Source organism: Ovis aries, chromosome 21 (assembly GCF_016772045.2).
Source record: "Ovis aries strain OAR_USU_Benz2616 breed Rambouillet chromosome 21, ARS-UI_Ramb_v3.0, whole genome shotgun sequence".
Taxonomy (NCBI): domain Eukaryota; kingdom Metazoa; phylum Chordata; class Mammalia; order Artiodactyla; family Bovidae; genus Ovis; species Ovis aries.
Genome location: NC_056074.1, coordinates 34,614,282 through 34,635,801, shown reverse-complemented (window position 1 = coordinate 34,635,801; position 21,520 = coordinate 34,614,282). Strand labels below are relative to the sequence as shown.

Here is a 21,520-nt window from a genome sequence, read left to right as displayed (position 1 = left end):
GTTGGGAGTGAGTGGTCTAGAGCAGGGTACCTGGCTCCTGGGCAGCTTAAAAAGGAAAACCCACACCAGGACCCCTCCATGAAATAACTGATCCATTCCATGGGCCCGGTTGAGAACCACGTTGGGGATGCAGGGAGGGCAAGCCAGTCTCTCTCTGGCTGGGGGCCAGCCTTTACTGCTCCTGCACACAGGAATAGAGGCGGTGCCTTCCCTCCTCCCCTACAGGCACACTATTCTGTCGAAGCTGGTCAGTCCCAGGAAGTTTGGGAATGGGGCATGCCCTCCTTATTCCTCAGCCCAAGAGGGAAGGGTCCCTGGTACCAGCTTTGTTTCTCACTCCCTTTCTCCCTATTTGGCACCTGCAGGGAGAAACTGAGCAGCTCCGAAGAAATGGGTTTAGCTGGAGAGGGAGCAATCAAGAGAAGCCAGACTTTTAGCAAATACATTTTATCCGGAAAGAGATAATAAAATAGCGTGCACTTTATTTAAAACCAACCAAGCGCCAATAAAAATATATATATATATCACTGCAGCTGTGATTCCATTTCAACCTCAACAGTAAGAACTGGGCATTTCTTTACTCTTCACATCCTGTGCAGGGCCTGGCAGAGGAGGCCACCCACCTCCACCAGAGCCTTGGAGGAAGAAATGAGTGGCCCCCCTACAGTGGGGACATCTCAGCTGCAGAGCATGAGAAGGGGCTGTGTGGTACATCTCTGCTGTCTGTGCTGCGCTCCTCCTGGGCCGCTGATCAGCGACTCCTCGGTGGCAATGACAGAGAGATAGAGAACCGCCTGGAGCTGTGCAGACAGGAAGATGAGTCCTCCTTCCTCCTTCGGGGTCTCTGAAACCCCCACGGGGATCTCACAACCATCGCAGGGTCCTACTTGCAGGCACAAGCCTACAAAGAAGTCATCTTTTGCTCTGGCTGAAGGGGAATCAAGAATCCGAGAGGAACCACTTTGCTCTTGACACAAAGAAGCCACAGGACAGTTTCTTACATACAGTATGGCAGCAGCAGGCAAACAGAGGACCCCGCTGGCTCGGATTAAGGCACTTGTAACAGACTCAAGGTACGTTCCAGCCTCAAGTGGGAACTTCCTCACTTCTGTTTGCCCTCAGGCCCCATAGGCCTTGCCTCTCCCCAACCCCACCACAGGGCAATGAAAGGGACAGGAGTATGCCTTGAGGGACTGGGGTTTGGTTGGAGTACAGGGCTGGGAGGAGAAGACAAACAAGGATGGAAGCAGGAGACTTGGCAAAGGGGGAGGTAGAGAAGGACAGGAGGGAAAGAGCACTGGAGGAAGGCAAGTCGTGGCTGAGTCATGGAGGCCATCGGCAGTGATCGGGGTGTTCGCTGAGAGCGGGTGCAGAAGCTGGCAGGAACCCTCCCGCCAACTCCCTGCCCTGCTAAGACAAGCTGGGAGCAGAGAAAGAATGGGGAGAACCAAGCCCAAACAAGAGAACCTCAGAGGACAGGGGCCCTGAGGACAAGTCGGGGCATGGTCTTCCTCTCTCGGCTAAGGGGGCTACAGAGAGAAAGGTCTGAAAGGTTCAGAGACAGGGCAAGGAAGGGGCAGGGGGCTGGAAGGAGGGTTGTGCGACCCAGAAGCAGCTCGGCTCTTTGGTATGATGCAGGGGGCGGCATCCGGTGACCCTCTCACTCCTCCTCACTCCTCCTCCACGTTCCGGGGCCCCTTGACTGCTCGCCTCTGCCGCCAGCGCAGCTCCTCCACCTGGCGTTCCAGCCCCCGCACCTTGGCCTCCAGCTGGGCTCCCGAGGCGCGGGTGCCAGTGAGCCGGCTCAGCAGGGCATAGAGAGTCAGCAGGGCCAGGAGGAGCAGCGCCCGGGTGGAGGGGTCGGGCACGGATCTCACCAGGGCCACAAAGGCGGCCAGGAAGAGGGCAAGCTTCAGGCCCCACAGGATCCGCCCCAGCAAGGCCAAGACCAAGCCGAGGAGCACTGACAGCAGCCAATAGGCAACCAGGGCGCCTGCTCCCCACAGCAGGAAGGTCTGGACTTGGCCGGGGCTGAGCTTCAGGCCCTGGGTGATGTGATCTCCTGGAAGGGGAGAGAGTCATAGAATCAGCCACCCTGGCACGGTGAAGGGAGTGGGGAGAGCTGTCAAGGACCAGTAAAAAGGGGAAGAGCCAAACCCCCTTAGCCAAGGAAAAAACCCCAGGTCATGGAGCTTCAATCCCAGCATCGGGTCCAGCTGACTGTTGGCAGACTCCCTCCCTTGGTTGAGTCTGTTGCATCTGTGAAACGGGACTGAGCCTCTGTGGGTGCTGGTTAGAAAAGACGCTATGGCTTAGCACGATGCCACAGTTAGTAGCCTGCTCTTAGGTTTGCCTCTGGAGAGAGTTGGGAGGAGTTAAACAGCTAGGGAAAAGTCTAGACCTTGAAAAGATAAACTCTCATAAACAGGAAGTGACACCCTAAGCTCCAGCTGACCTAACCAGTTCTCTGCCACTCACCTTCTAGCCCCAAGGCGTTCAGCAACTGAGCAGCGATCCCAGACAGCGCGAAGAAGGCCACGGAAATGGCTGATGAGATGGCCCACATTATCTGCGCCAAGGTCTGTGGGAAGAAGAGGGCACGAGATGAGTCCATAACTAATGATCATCTTCTTCTCTGAGCCTCACCACCACCGGCCAGGAACACCTCCACCTGCTTCTCAGCCTGGCCGAGGGGTCCCTTCCACAGCCACCTTCCAGTGCATGGCGACGGGCCATTTCTCCTTCCTGAGCTGGAACCCCTGACACTGGGGCCCTAATTCAACTGATGTGCTCAAATACTTCGGTGGTAGTAGCGGGTGAATGTGGGTATGTGGGAGAATCATCAAATCCCTGAAGCAGTCACCCTGTAAAATTTGGTGGGGAGTCCTCCTAGCCTCCCAAGGATTGAAGGTCTGGGAAGCAGCATCCCTGAAGGGCTAGGATATTTCAGTGACAACGAAGTCAATCGGCTCTTCTGTATTATGGATCTTATAAATGGTTAAGATCTTTGTTTCAGGTATTCAGTAAGACCTATCAAAAGTATGTGGCAACATGCTTGGGATGCCACTGGGTAGAAGAGAAAGCCCTGCCTTAAAGCCCTGAGTCATCCCCACTCTCGCCTCTCCAGGTGAAAATATGGACTCAGGTCTTGATATTTGGCCAATTTAAGACTTTAGGTCAGATTTAGACCAAAGACAGACACATCGTCATCAGTGACATAGGTTTACAAAGACGGCTCATTTCCCAGTCTTTCTGGCAAGAAAAGGCGGGGGTAAGGGAAAGATGAGGGTGGAGCTAAAGGCTCTGGGGTAGGAATGAAACAAAGGGGGTGCAAAAGGCAGGGGCTGTCTGGCTTCATTCCACGGAACTGGGGGGCTGTCTGTCCCAAGGATTATGATACAGAGGATGTGGAGTCAAGACAGGTGGCCGTGAACAACGGCTACTCTGTCCTCAACGTGCGTGGTCACAGCAGGGAACACTCTCCTTACCTCGGAAACCAGGTGCATGGTTTCTGCCCCAATCCAGGCGTCCAAGGTTCCCCGCACAGAGCCACCGATCTGGCTCAAGAGATCAACCGGGGCCTCCCTCTTCTGCTGCCCTGGCGTCACGAAGTCTCGATGTGACTGGGAAGACGCTGAGTGCAGGAGCAGGAGGGCCACGAGCACCATCAGGATAACTCTGAACAGATGCTTGCCCCATGGCGAGCTGCTGCCTGAGCCTGCCATGGCTGGATCTGTCAGGGCTGAGGAGCATGACATGAGCGAGGGCCCGAACTGGCAGAGAAACCCACTGTCCTGGGCATGACTTGCCCCAGCACCCTCCTCCGCCCCTCCCTGTTAGTTGAAACGCAGAACTGAGACTTTCAGCCTCAACTGGGTACAACCATCTGATTCACAGGTTCCTCTTTCACTTTCTTTACTGTTTGCATATTAATAAACCAGTAAGTATAGGCAGCGCCTTAAGGTGGATGAGAAGATCTCTCTGAGGCTTACTCCAGTTCTAAAAACCTAAAGGCCTGCCTTTGTGTATTAGGTGCTTTGGGCATTAAAAAAAAAAAAAAAAAATTATAAGACTATAAAGCTTTGTCCCCAAGGAGGTTATAATCTTCTTTAGATAAAGCTAATATATATATTTTACAAACTTAAAAACTGCACTCAAATAGGATTACCACTGCATAAAGATACACAAGAACATACTGTACACAGGCCATTTGTTCTGCAAGAGTATCATGTGAGATGGTCCTTATCCTCCTCACCACTATGGGTAGAGAGGAGAAGAGACTAAGACTTAGAACTTAAGCATCTGCCCAAGGTCACTGGGGCTAAGGAGAAAGGCCAGGATTTGGACCCAAACTTCTGCTTCCAAATCACAGAAGTGAAGGTGGATCACAACTGTGGTTGCTCACTGAAAACATCTGGAAGCTTCACAAACTATTGATGCCTCTGCCCTAAGACAGGAGGTTCTGATGTCACAGTGAGTATGGCCCAGGGTTAGACCTGCAAAAGCCCCCCAGAGGATTCCACTGTACAAAGTCAAGATCCACTCACAATGAATGACCTCAACTCCCCAGCCCCCAACGGAGGCAAAGAGTTAAAGCACAACTTTTAAGGAATAATATTATTAATAATAAAACGTTAACCATGGGCCACCTATCTCATTTAATCCTCACAACAACCCATTAGGTAGGTACTGTTCTTATCCCCCATTTAACTGATGAAGAAACTGAGGAGGGATAAGTAGTAAGTAGGGGAGCCAGAATCTGAATTCAGGCACACCTGACATCAGGCTTCCCTGGTGGCTCAGCGGGAAGGAATCTACCTGAAGTGCAGGAGACAAGGAGACACTGGTTTGATCCCTAGGTTGGGAAGATCCCCTAGAGGCGGGCATGTCAACTCACTCCAGTATTCTTTCCGGGAGAATCCCATGGACAGAGCAGCGTGGTGGGCTACAGTCCATGGGGTCACAAAGAGTTGGACACTGAAGCAACTTAGCATGCATGCACGTGACATCAGCACCCTCACATATACCGTGCTGTATCCTCTCCAACATAAATCTCAAGTGATTTGGAAAGTCACACAAGAGATTATTCATGAGCTAAAATAGACTCGGCATCTACCAATCCACTCCATGAATTACTGGTGATAATTCACTTAACTGCTTTGTGTTTTATGCTTTGATCTCTGTAATGTGATGCTGTAGGCAAGTTAAGACCCAACAAGTATCAACTCATTGAAGTACCAGTGGATTTAGCCAAGAAAAACGTTTTCAGTTCCAACTTCTATTCGCTACCGTGCTTGAGAAAAGTCAAACAGCACCGGCAAATTCCCTGTTCTCTTCCAAGCTCAGAAATGAACCTGCAGCTCCTGGGAGTGTCAGAGATTTAGACTAGAGAAGCAGAGGCTTAGCCAGGCCCCTGAGGCAGGAGCAGTCAGGTGTTTGAAGTTTTTGTAGCTACCAGGGCCCTCAGGTAGTCAGCCAGAAATCAAGAAGGAGAAGACATTCTCATTCTTGTTTAGTGGGAAGGAGGGTCCAAGAACCAGTTATAAAAATATCACATTTGGGGCACTTTCTGGCACAGAAACAGCTGCTCTAAATCCCTCCTGAGACCTGTAGGATCAGGCAGGCTGCAAAACAGGCAGTTCAGAGGGAACAACCTCAGGTTGGGAAGCCTTCTACTCTTTTTCTGGCACAAATCAAGAACCAGATGGTTCCTGCCTGCCCGTGGTCAGAGATGAGGAAAGCACAGGTCAGTTCCTGGTCTATCTGGGTCATGACCACACTGGGGACTTAACGAGCAGGGTTGCTATCTTGGGTTGGATTCTATATCCAAGGACCTCCACCCAGAGGGATCCAATGACGTCTCCTCCTATCTAGAAGGTCAAGGTGACGTGAATGGCTCCCCACCCCCACCCCCAACTGGAAGCCTCCTGCGTTCTGTGCCAGCCTCAATCTTCAGGCAGCCATTTGCTTCAGTCCAGGGGAGTTGTGTGTGCTCAATCGCTCATTCGTTTCTGACTCTTTGTGACCTCATGGACTGTAGCCCGTCAGGCTCCTCTGTCCATGGGATTCTCCAGGCAAGAATACTGGAGCGGGTTGCCATTTCCTCCTCCACGGGTTCTTCCTGACCCAGGGATCGAACATCTGGCTCCTACATCTCCTGCATTGGCAGGCGGATTCTTTACCACTGAGCCACCTGGAAATCTGAGGAGACTTGGGGGACCTTGAAATAAACTCTCCACAGTGAGGCTGGCATTGCCTGCCATTCAACCTTCGGCAATATACCAGAAACCAAATCTAACCCGATTCTGGAGTGAGCCCTTTGCAGATAAGAAAGATTACTGGCTACTCCCTTTCTTCAAAGGGTTCCCTGGTGGCTCAGATGGTAAAGAATCTGCCTGCAATGTAGGACACCTGGGTTCGAACCCTCGGTTAGGAAGATTCCCCTGGAAAAGGGACTGGCTACCCATTCCAGTATTTGTGCCTGGAGAATCCCATGGACAGGAGTCCGGCGGGCTACAGTCCATACGGTCACAAAGAGTTGGACACAGACTAACACTTTTACTCTTCCCTTTCTCTTCAAATTGTTTTCTTTAACAGGATTCCTCCTCATTTCTCCTTCAGCAAGGGTCTAATCCATCACCATGATACCTCCTCACTTCATCACAACCAAATACTTTTGATAAAAAGAAGCCATGGGAGTCAGGGGCTGCAGCAGCCACGAGCTTTGAGAGGAAGGATGTCTTAAATGTCTCAGCAAATAGCAGGGACTCAACAACAACAAATTGTGTGTGTGTGTTGCTTTATAATTTACAAAGTACTTGTTCTTTCACCATCTCATTTAAGTCCACAACAATCTTATAAGATACTGCTATTTCTCCACATTTACTCAGAAAACTATGGTTTAGAGAGATCAAGTGTTGTTCAAGTTCACACAGCAGGATAGGGACCTCACTCCAGAATCCAGGGTCTAAACCGTGCCCTTTTGCTCCTTCCACACCCCACCTACCCTGCCTCATTAAGACATGGTCGCTGCCCTCAAGGAGCTTATAGTTCTGCCCCCAAATCAACCACCTCACAGACGGAGGACACCCAGATTCCCACAAGGAGACCACCCACCAGATGATGAGCCACCTGCTGGACTCACAGGTCACCCAGATTCCCACACGGAGACCACCCACCAGATGATGAGCCACCTGCTGGACTCACAGGTCACGGTTCTGCAGCAAAAAGCTGGGACTAGACCTGCCACTTTTGTTTAGGCAGCAGCAATATGGCTTGGGCAGGGACAGGCTGAACTGGGGAAACTGCTTCATTTAACTGTGGTAGTGAGAAGGAAATGGCAACCCACTCCAGTGTTCTTGCCTGGAGCATCCCAGGGACGGGGGAGCCTGGTGGGCTGCCGTCTGTGGGGTCACACAGAGTCGGACACGACTGAAGTGACTTAGCAGCAGCAGCCACAGCAGCACTGAGAAGGCATTGTATGTTTAGCCGTGGTTTGCTAAGAGGGTAGGGTGGGGCGGTCCCCAGACTCCCTGCCAAGGCTCCTTCCTCCTGGTTGCTTCCTCTCACTATAAATCACAACGTGGCAGGAGGGGCAGCTGATTTTATGCCTTCTGCCGGTCCTGATTTCCCCATCATTATAGAAACTGCCCCCATGGAGCAGCAGTTCTCAATTGTGGTTGCCATGAGAAGGGCTTGAGCCTCCTCAATCTGGAGTGTCTGTCCCACCTGCACCCTCCAGCCCCCAGGGCTTCTTTACTGGGACTCTCCCCAGTCAGGTTCAGGCTTTTGTTTTCAGAGCTCCTTGGGGATTTTTGATGCATAACAGGACAGCTGCCACAAATGATCAGCAGCACAGGGGAAAGTCTACTGTTCAGGCAAAGCCCCCAAAATGCAGCAGTGTACAAAGCACTCTAGACTTTTCTGTCCCAGGCTCAGTTCTGCCACACATTAGAAGCCACTACTGGACTCCTCTGGCAGTCTAGTGGTTAACACTCCATGCTTCCAGTGGAGGGGGTGTGGGCTCCGTCCCTGACCAGGGAACTAAGATCCCACATGCACTGCAGCGCAGCCAAAAAAAAAAAAACTTAGAAGCCACTACCTTCTACCTTATTACTTAACTGTCTGAGTTTCAGTCTCCTCAAATCTAAAATGGGATCAAATGAGGTTAAGAGTTAATGCAAGTAGTTAACATGTTTCTACAAGAACTTTGTAAACTATAAACATCTATAGGAAAGTTGTAGCCCACAAATTGCCAATTTACCACTCATTGCACTTAGCATAATTTAGCAGTTTTTATGCCTGCCTTCCCCAATAGACTTTGAACACCTCCCCTTCAGACTTGACAGCTAACCTTCCTTGGAATCCCCAGCTCTAGAACAGAACAATGACTAATAAATGTTCGTTAAATGAGTGTCAGAAGCCCGCCAAGAAGCGGTGAGCACGACAACGGAGAGCCAAGGAGAGGTACGAAGAGGACTATTTTAAAGTTGATCCAAATATGCAGCAGCCACTCAAAAAGCACAGCTGCGTGGAAAGGAAGCTCCTAAACCGGGCGAAGCTGCTACTCGGGAGTATGAAGTCAGCATCCTGGCAGGTGGGGGCAGCCCCCGCTAAACCCCTAACAGCTGCTGCCCAGCAACTGTTTGGGGGCAGGGCGACGAGCAAAGGGGCAGCTTCCCATGCGCACGGCGCCTTTCCCAGGGCCCGGCCTCCCCGAGCCAGGGTGTCAGTGGCACGCTTGTGCTAGCTTGTGCTATTTCGAACAGCGTGTCCCCTGCCAAGGCTGCTGGGTGACGTCGCCGGCAAGGGACGCCGCGCGGCCCAGGGGTTCGGGATACCCCCAAAGGGTTCGGAGCGAAGCCGCGGGAAGTCGAGTCGTAGCCAGGAGTCGGGGTCTAGGGGCTCAGCGCTGGCCTCGTCCCGCAAACCTGACAGCCGCGTGTCCTCGACAGGACCTTGGAGCAGCACCGCGAAGTCTTCTCCCCGGAAACGCGCGCCTCTCCTGTTACTTAGTAACGACGCCCCCTGTTGCATAGCAACGAGGATCCGGGTCTATAGTTAAAAGACTGTCCGCCACGCGACTTCGGACCCCTCCCCACAGGCGCTCTCCAGGCCTCGATGCCGCCGGGCTCCCACCTGTAGCGGCCGCCGCCATCCAGTCCCGCGTGCAGCCCCCGAGCCCCAGTCTCAGCTTGCACTCACCGGGCTCTGGCCACCGCTGCTCTCCACGTGCGACTTTACTAAAACGCGGCACTACACCCGCGTTTTACAACACACTCAACTCTGGGGCGTTGGTTTATCGTCTGCGCACGCGCAAGGCGGGACGCGCCCGGACCTGCGAGCCGCCCAAAAGGCCTAAACCCGGTGCCGGTCAGCGCATGCGCTCTACTCTCCGCTTGCGTATTTATCCTTGGCATTCCCACCGGGAGAATAATGGAGTCGGAAGTTCGAGCTGGGAACGGAAGTCTCTGGCAGGAAAGGGGAAAGTGACTATATCTGGACTATAGAGTGGGTAAACTTCATTTTAAAATTTGGAATGGAAGCTTGCTGCTGCTGCTGCTAAGTCGCTTCAGTCGTGTCCGACTCTGTGCGACCCCATAGATGGCAGCCCACCAGGCTCCCCTGTCCCTGGGATTCTCCAGGCAAGAACACTGGAGTGGGTTGCCATTGCCTTCTCCAATGCATGAAAGTGAAGTCGCTCAGTCCTGTCTGACTCTTCGCGACCCCATGGACTGCAGCCCACCAGGCTTCTCTGTCCATGGGATTTTCCAGGCAAGAGTACTGGAGTGGGGTGCCATCGCCTTCTCCGAATGGAAGCTTGCTGCTGCTGCTAAGTCGCTTCAGTTGTGTCCGATTCTATGCGACTCCATAGACGGCAGCCCACCAGGCTCCCCCGTCCCTGAGATTCTCCAGGCAAGAACACTAGAGTGGGTTGCCATTTCCTTTTCCAATGCGTGAAAGTGAAGTCGCTCAGTCGTGTCCGACTCTTAGCGACCCCATGGACTGCAGCCCACCAGGCTCCTCCATCCATGGGATTTTCTAGGCAAGAGTACTGGAGTGGGGTGCCATTGCCTTCTCCACGAATGGAAGCTTATCTGCCTCTAAAAAAAAAAAAAACCCTTGGCATATGGGGCATTGTAGTTCTTCAGCTACGTGGGGGCCCCTGAGGCATTGTGGGAAATGTAGTTCTAAGAAAGGGGAGCCTGAGCGCACCTGGTCTTTTGAGAAATTTTTTCGCGCTTAAAAGACACAAAGGGGAAACGGTGTTAGAAGAGCAGTTAAGAGGCGCTCAACCGGGAAAATGCATCCTTTCCCTCTGAGATCATTTCCACTCCTGAACTCTGCAGATGGTTCCTAAATGTTCTCTCAGTTTTAGAGAGGGCTTGGCACTACCAGACCCATTTCAATCAAAAAGGCAGCATTGTGAGGGAGAACGCCGCGGGATTTGGAATGAAGAGGTCTTTTGCCTGCTTTGTTATTCTGCCAGGTCACTTCATCTCTCTGGATGTCCTTATTTCAACTTTATTATTGTTTGAAAGAAAACTATAGGCTTGAAATGGAGTCACTTGTTAGGACAAGTCCCTAATCCGGGAGTTAATACCTGTCGTAGCTTAAATTTCAACGTCACCCAGAAATGTAGTCTTAACGAGTTAGTCAGGAATTTTTTGGTCAGCACCAACGGGCTCTCAACTGCCCCCAAAGGAAACTGAAATAATCTGCCATATAGATCCCTTCAGTTCCCCATAAAATATGTTACCTATGCCTGCAGTGCCGGAGAACTGGGTTCTATCCCTGGGTTGGGAAGATATCCTGGAGAACAGAAAGGCTACCCACTGTAGTATTCTGGCCTGGAAAATTCCATGGACTGTATAGTCCATGGGGGTCGAAAAGAGTTGGACAGGACTACGCAACTCTTCACTTTCACGCCTAAAGTAATCTTTTTTTCTGTTTATGGATTCTATGTCCTACGTTTGAAAACCTTTTCTTTACTATAGCTCTTTGGAGATATGGGATGCTGCCTAATTTATGAATCTCCCATAACTAATTAGATATTTGAAATGTATTTGGCTGAATTTTGTTTTTTAATTCTATAAAGTACTAAAAGTGTTCCAGTGAGAAAAAGGAAAAAGTTTTCTGTTAGGTTTTGCAAGAAGTCTCATGACAGAGATGGGATTAAGAACGGCATTTCTGGCAGTTCTGAGGGTGATGGGCAGAGAGGGAAGGGTCCTGTAGAAGGGGGCTCATAGGGGAAGCTGTTTTTGGTGTCTGGGATTGGAGGTGGTCAAGCTGGATATTGAGGTGGAGCCAAGGGAGTGAGTGGCAAGAGGCGTAGTCACCAGAGGGCTGGGCTGTGAGGATGGTGGGAGAGGGGAAGACATGGGAGAAGTTGGCAAGGGCAATAGAGGGGGGGGTTGGTGTGGGGGAGGTCGGTGAAGCTGGGCATGAAGGGAGGGGTGGATATAGAGGCGGCTTTGTCACAGGAGGGCTGGGTAGTGAGGGCAGTGGAGGAGGGGAAGACATGGGAGAAGTTGGCAAGGGCGATAGAAGAATTTCAGAAGGGGAACAGTGGGTTTATAGGGTGGGACGGGAGAGCAGCAGCCAGAAAGCCTGTATGCAGGGTACCTCAGACCATTTTCCCGACTTCTGTCAGTAATTATCTAAGTCACGGAGGATGTTAAAATAGAAAGTTCTGATTGGTGGCCATTGTGAGCTGTTATCTAAAGAATATTGGGGCCATGCCTCAGAACAAAGGAAGGTTAAGCGTTTGGAATGAATTTCTCCGGAGATATGTAGAGTTCTGAGGTTGGTGAGTAGACATTCTAGCGGTGTAGACCAGGGCTGGTCAGCCTTGGAGGCAGCCGCCCCCATGGCGACTATGAAACGAAGGTCCTGGACCAGTCATTAACGGGGCTGGGAGTGGTCCGGTCAGGCGTCCCCGAACGGGCTATCAACCCAGCGAGGAGGTCACTCAGCCAAGATGAACGTCTCCAAATTGACAGGCGGCGAGGAAGCAAGCCTGGCTTGCAGAGGAGGGGTCCAAAAGCAGCCGCGATTTACAGGAACCAGGACACCCTAGGCATAATCGCAACGGGAGCAACAACCCCCAGAGCCCAACTGATGGAACTTACCCCGTATCCTGCCAGATGGTTGAATGGTCCCGGAGGGGTGACAGGGTGACCTGGTCCGGTGCGGGCCAGACCCGAGGGGACCGCAAATCCCACTCGTCGCGGGATGGGCCCTCACCTTGGGCCCCACGTTGGGCGCCAAATGTTAGGTAAAAGATCAAGACACCAAAAGAGTGTCTAACAGGGTTTTAATGGCGAAGCACTCCTGGGCGGGGTTCCCTGACCCGAACGAGGCAGGTCGAGGTAGTCCGTGCCCGGACTGTGTTGGGGGTGGTTTTTATACGTTTGTTGCGAGGGATGGTCAGGCTAGATGGACGGGAGTTCGGATAGGTCGCCAGGCCGAGGCGTCACGGGCTGACAGGTCCTTCTACGTGGCTGGGGTGGGGCAGCTTTAGCTGGCGAAGTGTGCTGTTATTGGTCCCCAGGATCTGGGAGGCTCCTTCTGTTAAAGACCTCTCCTGCTGGCGGGGGAGAGAAAGGGGCAGCCCATCATGGCCCCTGGGGTCCGACCTTACATTTTCTTTTTTTCTCTTGCCCTTTTCTGAAGCACTTTTTGTACTTTGAATGTTCCTATCTGTAGTCAGTGCGTGCCTGCATGCAAAATTCGTTCAGTCCTGTCGGTTGGAACTCTGTGACCCTGTGGGTTATAGCCCTATGGGCTCCTCTGTCCATGGGATTTTCCATACAAGAATCCCAGTGGATTGCAATTTTCTCATCCAGGGGAACTTCCTGACCCAGGGATCAAACCTGGGTCTCCAGCATTGCAGCCAGATTCTTTACCAACTGAGTCACCAGGGGAAGGCTCCAGTACAATTCAGGAAAGACAATGGACCCAATTAACAGGCTGCTTGACTCCAGTCTATAACTGTTTTTGAAACAGTGCAAGAGGAAGAAGAATATAAGATTCTTACACCTTTGTTCTTTGTCACTGACCGTAGACTGTGTGCCCTCACCTATATAATCCCTTGATTTCTCGAGGAAGGGAGGCCCAGTGCCTGAGGATTGGAGCCACCATTCTATTTCCTCCAAACCTTGTCTCCATATTTTATTTGGCTTCAGTGGGCAGAGAAAGCCAAGATTTTTGGACAACATGAGAAGATCCTAACATACATCTTCACTTAGCAGGTATGGAGATTCAAGGAAATAAGTGGAGTGAACTTTTTCTGATGAAGTAAGTGGAGTTTTTTGTTTTTTAAATTTAAGTTGCTGTCTAAATGCTTTTATGTAGGTAAGTTCCCCTTTGATGTTCCTGAAACAGTTCTGAAACTCAACACTCTAAAACAGAAATCTATTTTTTCCCTCTCCCTCCCTGAATCAGCTTTTTGATTCTGCCTTCCATAGCTCTGAGGAACTACTCCCAAGAGGTAGAGGAGAGGCCAGTATATCTGTAACTTTGGTAAGCGGTGTGTGCAATCCAGCTTACATCTTAGTAGAAGGTTACTGCTGGTCAAGAGGAACAGGTATCTCAGTTCATGATTTTAATGCTTTTCTAAGTATGGAAAAATGCAAGAATTGGGGTTCACAAAAAATGTTCCTATCGTATCTAGCTATCTAAGGGTCTGTTTTGCCTGTTTTCTCAAAGCATAGTGGCTCAACCTGTTCATGCTGAATTTCTTTCAGGGTGTATTGTAGGTCAGTGCTGAGGACTTAATCTAGGTGAAACTGGATGGTGAGTGACATTCCTTGTTTTACAGTGCCACCTTGTGGTACTAAATTTAACCAAGGTTTGGGAGTCGTTTCATAACCAAATTGTCCCATGGTGCCAGGAAGGCTTATTCCTAGGTCAAGTGAGGATTCCCTTGATATGCCACTCAGTGCATTATTAATGTCCCTGTTAATAGTAGCATGAAAGTATCTGAACCACTTGTCTCACTGGTCTGCTGTGTTTCAGGAAATGATTCCCTTTTGTTGCCTCTTCTGTGGCTCAGTGGGTAAAGGGTCTGCCTACAATGCAGGAGATCCGGGTTCCATCCCTGGGTTGGGAAGATCCTCTGGAGAAGGAAATGGCAACCCACTCCAGTACTCTTGCCTGGAAAATCCCATGGACTGAGAAGCCTGGTAGGCTACAATCCATGGGGTTGCAAAGAGTTGGACACAACTGAGCGACTTTCCCTCCCATATCTAGATTTACACTATTGTTCAGTTGTTAAGTGGTGTCTGACTCTTTGTGACCCCATGGACTGCAGCATGCCAGGCTTCTCTGTCCAGAGTTACATTATTACAATTATTTTAATTTTATATAGAACTATATGTTTGGCCAGGGCTTCCCTGGTGGTTCAGTGGGAAAGAATCTGCTTGCCAATGCAAGTGACTCAGGAGAGCCAGGTTCAATTCCTGGGTTGGGAAGATCTCCTGGAGTAGGAAATGGCGACCCACTCGAGTATTCTTGCCTAGAGAATTCCATGGACAGAGGAGCCTGGTGCACTGAGTCTATGGAGTCGCAAGGAGTCGAACACAACTTAGGGACTAAACAGCTGTATATTTGGTCGACTGTCTCAAGCTGCTTAGTCATCAAAATATTTGTCAGAATCTCAGTTGCACTTTGGGTAATATGAAAAACAACAATCTTGTAGAGTAAGCAGAATACAGGGAGTACAGTTAGTAGCATTTTTTAAAATCTTAAGTAAGGATTTTTAAAATTTATTTATTTGCCCGCACCAAGTCCTAGTTGTGGAGTGAGGGATGTTTAGTTTCGGCATACAAATTCTTAGTTGCAGCATGTGGGGTCTTGGTCCCTGACCAGAAACAGAACCCTGGCCCCCTGCATTGAAAGTGTGGAGTCTTAGCTGCTGGGCCACCAGGGAAGTCCCTTAAGTTAGCATTTAAACCAAGAACCTCCACTGGATGTGAGCCCTGGTCACCTGACCCATCTGTTCCATACCAATCACTATCTTTAAGGGTAATGATAAGTTGACGTTGTTCATAAGGCACTCAGCCCAATTTCCTAATGTTATTAAGCTCATTATCCCTAGTATAATTTAATTGTTCCCACCATAAGGAAGCCTTTAAATTTAAATGACTATAGCCTGGTATTAACAATATAAATCCATCCCATAATTGAGGGACGGTCTCTCCCAATAAGCAGGAGGTTATGATTTTTGACTGACATTTAGCTCATTGTTCTGATTGAGCTTGAGTGATTAACCTTCAAAGAAAAATTGTATTTATGGCCAGGGTCAGAGCAGATATGATTGATTAGCCAAGTGAGGGAGTCCCATCTAGTAATATCAATAAGGGCTTGAACAGAACTATATAACTTTTTTCTTCTAGAATAAATTTCCTAAGGGCTATCCAAGCAAGCCTTGGAGTGGAAAAATCCACCAAGGTAAACCAAAAGTACTGAACATGGATAATTGACCATAAATACAACAATTGGATTGATTTTTAAACTCTGCATAGGATTTATGTATCCATGATAGAAACCAAGAAAACGCTATAAATGATCACACAGTTCAGGCCCAGCATCTTGGAATAGCTGTTCACTTCTCATGTCATCTTCTCATCCTGGTATGGGTATTCTTTTAAGGTGATATTGAGGTCAGCAGTCCTGTCTTTAGACCAGTCTGGTACAGGGGCCCTTTTTAAAGTGGGAGGAATAAATGCAGGAGTTAATTCTCTTTGGTTTCACTGTACATGAGCTAGTTAAGAATATGATAAAAATCCTTTCATCTAGGTTTGGAGACAGTTCTTTAAATGATGTCTTTTCCAGTTTGAAGTCTCCTTGTTTCAGGTCATGACACATCTGGTCTTCATCCAAAGATAGATTACTAGGGTAAACATCAGAAACAATTTTAGATTGTCCTTTTAATAGTTCATTAAACCTTACAATAATGCAAATTGGTAAAAAGGAGTCATCTGGGAAGTGAGTCTTAGGCAGTAAGTATCAAAACTCAAAGACAACTATAGAACTTAATATCAAAAAAGTTATATTACTGAAACATAATTTTTCTTTTGAAAACTATCCTTGTCTGTACAAAATATAGCCAGATTAAGACTAATTTGCTTGCAAAATGAGTCCAGTTTCAATAAACTTAACCTGATTATATATATAAGTATAATTGACCATATATGGTTAAAACTCAAAATTTTGGGGTCCCATCAAGATCATGGCAAATAGAAAGGGAAAAGTGGAAACAGTGACAGGTTTTATTTGGGGGGGCTCTAAAATCACTGCAGACAGTGACTGCAGCCATGAAACTAAAAGATGCTTTCTCCTTGGAAGAAAAGCTATGACCAACATAGACAGCATATTAAAAAGCAGAGACATCACTTTGCCAACAAAGGTCCATATAGTCAAAGCTATGGTTTTTCCAGTAGTTGTGTACAGATTTGAGAGTTGGACCACAAAGAAGGCTGAGTGCCAAAGAATTGATGCTTTTGAACTGTGGTGCTGGAGAAGACTCTTGAGAGTCCCTTGGACTGCAAGGAGGTCAAACTAGTCAGTCCTAAAGGAAATCAGTCCTGAATAGTCATTGGAAGGACTGATGTTGAAGCTGAAACTCCAGTACTTTGGATACCTGATGCAAAGAGCTGACTCATTGGAAAAGACCCAGATGCCGGGAAAAATTGAAGGCAAAAGGAGAAGCGGGTGAGAGACGATAAGATGGTTAAATAGCATCACAGACTCAGTGGACATGAGTTTGAGCAAACTCGAGGAGATAGTGAAGAACAGGGGAGCCTGGTGTGCCTCAGTCCTTGGGGTCACAAAGAGTCAAACATGACTTAGCTACTGAACAACAACAAAAGCTCTTTTAAATTGGTTTTGTAGGAACTTTTCATAAGGATTCTCAGATTTGAACTTTAAAAGGTTTCTCAAGGCCAGAAAAGTCATGTTAAGGACTTGCCATCAGATTCTGTTTGAGATACCTATAAATTTGGGTGAATCACTCTCTTCTTGAGGATCCAAAATGTCTTGAGGTTCTTGAACCTGCCAGGAAATGGCTTGAATTATTCACCTGATAAGGTTGCAAGGTACCAGAGTATTTTTTTCAAGGAGTTACTGGCTCCATAAAGTCAGTCTTAGTTCCTTAATGCTATCTTGTCATATCTGAGTCTATGCACATGTCTCTCAATTATGACATTCCAATCAAAGCCTTGATAGTATAACTAATGTTTCCAATTGTGTGCTGTTGTAAGGAGAATAGGTTCTTATTGAACTTATGCAAATAACAGTATTGCCATGAAAATAAGAATACTCACTAAGAGTTTCAAATTCCGGACAGATCAAGTAGAGAGAAAAGGTAAATGTTTCAGTTCTGCTTACAAAGATATAATTCATCAGCTTGCTGTAAATCACAGTTAGCTTAAGGGGAAAGATTTCTTTATATCTGGAAAGCAAAGATTAAATTTCAATAACATTTCAGACAAAAAGCCACACTTGTTAATCTTGATACTTCATAGGTTTATGATGCCATCAGGTTTTCCATTCAGTTTAGTTCAGTTCAGTCACTCAGTTGTGTCCGACTCTGCGACCCCATGAATCGAAGCACGCCAGGCCTCCCTGTCCATCACCAACTCCCGGAGTTCACTCAGACTCACGTCCATCGAGTCCGTGATGCCATCCAGCCATCTCATCCTCTGTCGTCCCCTTCTCCTCCTGCCCCCAATCCTTCCCAGCATCAGAGTCTTTTCCAATGAGTCAACTCTTTGCATGAGGTGGCCAAAGTACTGGAGTTTCAGCTTTAGCATCATTCCTTCCAAGGAAATCCCAGGTCTGATCTCCTTCAGAATGGATTGGTTGGATCTCCTTGCAGTCCAAGGGACCCTCAAGAGTCTTCTCCAACACCACAGTTCAAAAGCATCAATTCTTCGGTGCTCAGCCTTCTTCACAATCCAACTCTCACATCCATACATGACCACAGGAAAAACCATAGCCTTGGCTAGACGGACCTTAGTCGGCAAAGTAATGTCTCTGCTTTTCAATATACTATCTAGGTTGGTCATAACTTATCTTCCAAGGAGTAAGTGTCTTTTAATTTCATGGCTGCAGTCACCATCTGCAGTGATTTTGGAGCCCCCAAAAATAAAGTTTTCCATTAGAATTCTTTTAACTTTTTATCCAGTTAAACAATATAATCTAAACATTTTCAGAAACCTGTACTTACCAGAAAGCCCTTTCTATGAATCTTCTTGAAGATGAAGCATTTTTACGAAGCATCAGAGCAAAATAATAATTGTCTATAAATGACAAAAGATTTTAAAAGGCATGGCTAAAGACCTGATTACAATGTAGTTGTCAAAGAAATTTAGTTATTTTTGTGACATAGAATATTAAAATTATGACTGATAACATTTTATCAGGACACAGTCAAAGTTTAGACATTTCATACAATTTCCAGAACATTTATGTTAATAACAATTACCCATAGTGGAGAAGGAAATGGCAGTGCACTCCAGTATTCTCTCCTGAAAAATTCCATGGGCAGAGGAGCCTGGCGGGGTACAGTCCATGGGGTCCCAAAGAGTCAGACATGACTGAGCAACTAAACACAACATACACTATAACCTAAGAAAGGTGACAGTGCTTCTCCTGTAATTTAATATACCAAGTAAGCATAATTAACTTATTATTTTTCTTTGAGATGTTTTAGTATCCTCTGAAGTATCCCCAAGTTAGCTAGAGGTCAAAAGAACTTCATTTTAAAATTGGTTTAAGGAAGTTTGTCAAAGATATCAAAAAATTGGGGGGACTTCCCTGGCGGTTCAGGGGTTAGGAATCCACCTCTCAATTCGGGGGACATGGGTTCATTCCCTTGTCTGGGAAGATTCCACACGCCGAGGGGCAGCTAAGGCCATGTGACACAACTACTGAAATCCATGCGCCTAGAGGCCATGCTGCACAATAAGAGAAGCTGCCACAGCGAGAGGCCCGGGCACCGCAACCAGAGGGTGGCTGCTCCTCACCGCAGCTAGAGGAAGTCCACAGGGAGCAGTGAGGACTCAGTGCAGCCACAAATAAATAAGTAAATAAATAAATAATTTTTTAAAAAGGAAAAAACCTTAAAACTCTTGGTCAAATAGGATCATAGGTCACTATGAAAAAGTATTTATTTAACCAGGTGACAATTGTTGTTGTCGTTCAGTCGCTAAGTCATGTTCAACTCTGCGACCCCATGGACTGCAGCACGCCAGCCTTCCCAGTCCTTCACGATCTCCCAGAGCTTGCTCCAACTCATGTCCATTGAGTCAGTGATGCCATCCAACCATGTTCATCCTCTGTCACTCCCTTCTCCTCCTGCCCTCAATCAAGTGACAATAGAATATTTCAGAGGCAAATACAAAAGTTTACAACAGGTTGTTTAAAAGGTAAAGAAACTCGACAATCTGCCATCAAAAGCAGATCAATATTCCAAGAAAACTTTGTCCCTCTTAGCAGAGAGAGAAAAACAAATTCTAATTTTGTACCAGCTTATTTTTAATAGTAAAACTCGACCAACTAAGTTAATTCTAATCTTAGCCAGTCCTGCTCACATACAAAACTCTTTTCCTGGAATTTCTTTTCCATAACCTTCTGTAACTTTCTTGTTTTACCTTCAGATTTTGTCCTGTGCTGTCCCTTTTCTCTCTCTGTCTTTAACCTTTTTTAGGACAAAATTATTTCCTTTTCCCCTAACAAAGTTCACTTCCATTCTTTATACTTTATTTTTCCTTTGCATACAAATATATATTTTCCTTATTAATTTTTGAAAGTTTGAGTTATATATTTTAATTATAATCTTACACCGTTAAAACCTTAATTTCTATTAAGTTAAGAAGTAAGCAATTATGAACTAAACTAGCATTATGTAGAATGACAAACTTATTAGCTATAATTTCTAAAATCATGTACTTTCTTATAGAAAATGCCTCATATTAACTAATAGTCCTAAATATCATTAGTTTCTCTGTAAAATAATCTTTTTATTAATTATCAGTATATTATTTTACTTATAAATGACCTGCTGCTGCCGCTGCTGCTAGGTCGCTTCAGTCGTGTCCAACTCTGTGCGACCCCATTGATGGCAGCCCACCAGGCTCTGCTATCACTGGGATTCTCCAGGCAAGAACACTGGAGTAGGGTGCCATTGCCTTCTGCAGTGAATGACCTAGATATTCAATAAACTTCTATCATTTAACTTAATTTAGTGAAACTCCAAAGTTTCAAATTACCAAAACTCTGCAGAAACTATTTTTAAGTAAACATACTGTAAAACATAATTATTCCTAGCTCAGTAAAGAATCTGCCTGCAATGCAGGAGACCCGGGTTCGATTCCTGGGTCGAGAAGATCCCCTGGAGAAGGAAATGGCAACGCACTCCAGTGTTATTGCCCAGAGAATCCCATGGACAGAGGAGCCTGGCAGGCTACGCAAGAGTCAGACACGAGTTAGCAACTAAAGAGAGAGAATCTCTTCTCTGACTGCTTGCCTTGTTCCTCTCCTTCAGTGGCAGTTCCTCTTTCCATATTCAAACGTGATCATTCTTCAAATTTAGTGCTTGGTCTTGTTTGTTCATTCCTAAAGAATTTACCTAAAAACTCTTATTTACACTTAATTTACTTGTAAAAATCTCACTATAGCAAGTTATTTTTCTTGCTGACAAATTTTGTAATAGAGATAATCAGGTCTTATTTGATTATCTGACTTGATTATCTGATTACAGATAATCAGATCTCTTTTAGCAACCCTACATACAATAAAAGGATTATACATAATGCTGATTATGTCATCTCAATATTATTTAAATCAAAAGGCTTAAACTTGTTTAACACCAGATATTAATGTAATACTGAATATTTCCCAGATTCATGTGAACATGAAATCCATTTGGGTTAGTTTCTTTTATATTTCTGAGAACTTATATAAGTGCTCAATTTCATTTTAGCCAATTATATAGAGCTCCTTTACAAATTAATTTTGGCTCTACTACCCAGAGGTAGAAATATCTCTATAACATATACACAGACATATAGACATACACAGCCAGATATCCCATAGCTTCACTGAAAAGCTTAGTCATTAAAAAATAAAATAAAAACTAAAAACTTAGTCATTAATCAGTTATGATGATTAAAACTCATTTGTTTGTAAGTAAGTTAACAGAATAAGTTAAATTTACTTGCTCGAGTTTAAAAAGTTTTCTGTTTTTCCCTTCTGTCTCAGAAATTGGAGGTGGTGTAAATCAGAGTTCCTGAGAGTCATGGTAGAGCATCTTATATCTCAAGGCACAAGGAGAGAAATGCAAGCTCCTCCTAGAAGGACTTTTGTTACCCTAGGTTCAGATTTTTGAAAAGATGTTTTATCAAACCAATTTCTTTATGCAAAGACCAGTTTTGGAATGTGAAACAACCTCATCTTGGCCATTTCAGGGTGGGGTTTCCTTGAGTTCCCAAGTAAGTAAATACTTACGGAAGTA

At 46.8% G+C, this 21,520-nt stretch overlaps 1 protein-coding gene and 2 long non-coding RNA genes across 5 annotated transcripts in view; 2 read left to right on the top strand and 1 right to left on the bottom strand.

Annotated features, from left to right (window-relative positions):
* Positions 1–822, top strand: part of LOC121817537 (uncharacterized) — a 3,973-nt gene extending 3,151 nt beyond the window's left edge. The window contains exon 2 of the long non-coding RNA XR_006057491.2: positions 366–822. This is a non-coding gene — a long non-coding RNA (uncharacterized LOC121817537). The remainder of the gene's footprint in view (positions 1–365) is intronic.
* On the bottom strand, positions 466–12,341 carry TMEM109 (transmembrane protein 109). Of its 3 annotated transcripts, none has more exons than XM_042237980.2 (4): positions 12,132–12,341; positions 3,489–3,742; positions 2,479–2,581; positions 466–2,062 (listed from the first exon to the last, which is right to left on the bottom strand). In XM_042237980.2, exons 2-4 carry the CDS (start codon positions 3,723–3,725, stop codon positions 1,671–1,673), a joined length of 732 nt encoding a protein of 243 aa, XP_042093914.1. In that variant the 5' UTR covers positions 3,726–3,742; positions 12,132–12,341; the 3' UTR covers positions 466–1,670. The 3 variants fall into 3 exon arrangements, with proteins under 3 accessions (XP_042093914.1, XP_011957328.2, XP_011957329.2); XM_012101938.4 differs by lacking the exon at positions 12,132–12,341 and adding an exon at positions 9,139–9,309; XM_012101939.4 differs by lacking the exon at positions 12,132–12,341 and adding an exon at positions 9,205–9,309.
* LOC106990353 (uncharacterized) lies at positions 9,415–21,520 on the top strand. Its single transcript, XR_009597936.1, has 3 exons — positions 9,415–9,510; positions 13,254–13,299; positions 21,268–21,520. It is a non-coding gene; the product is annotated as an uncharacterized LOC106990353 (long non-coding RNA).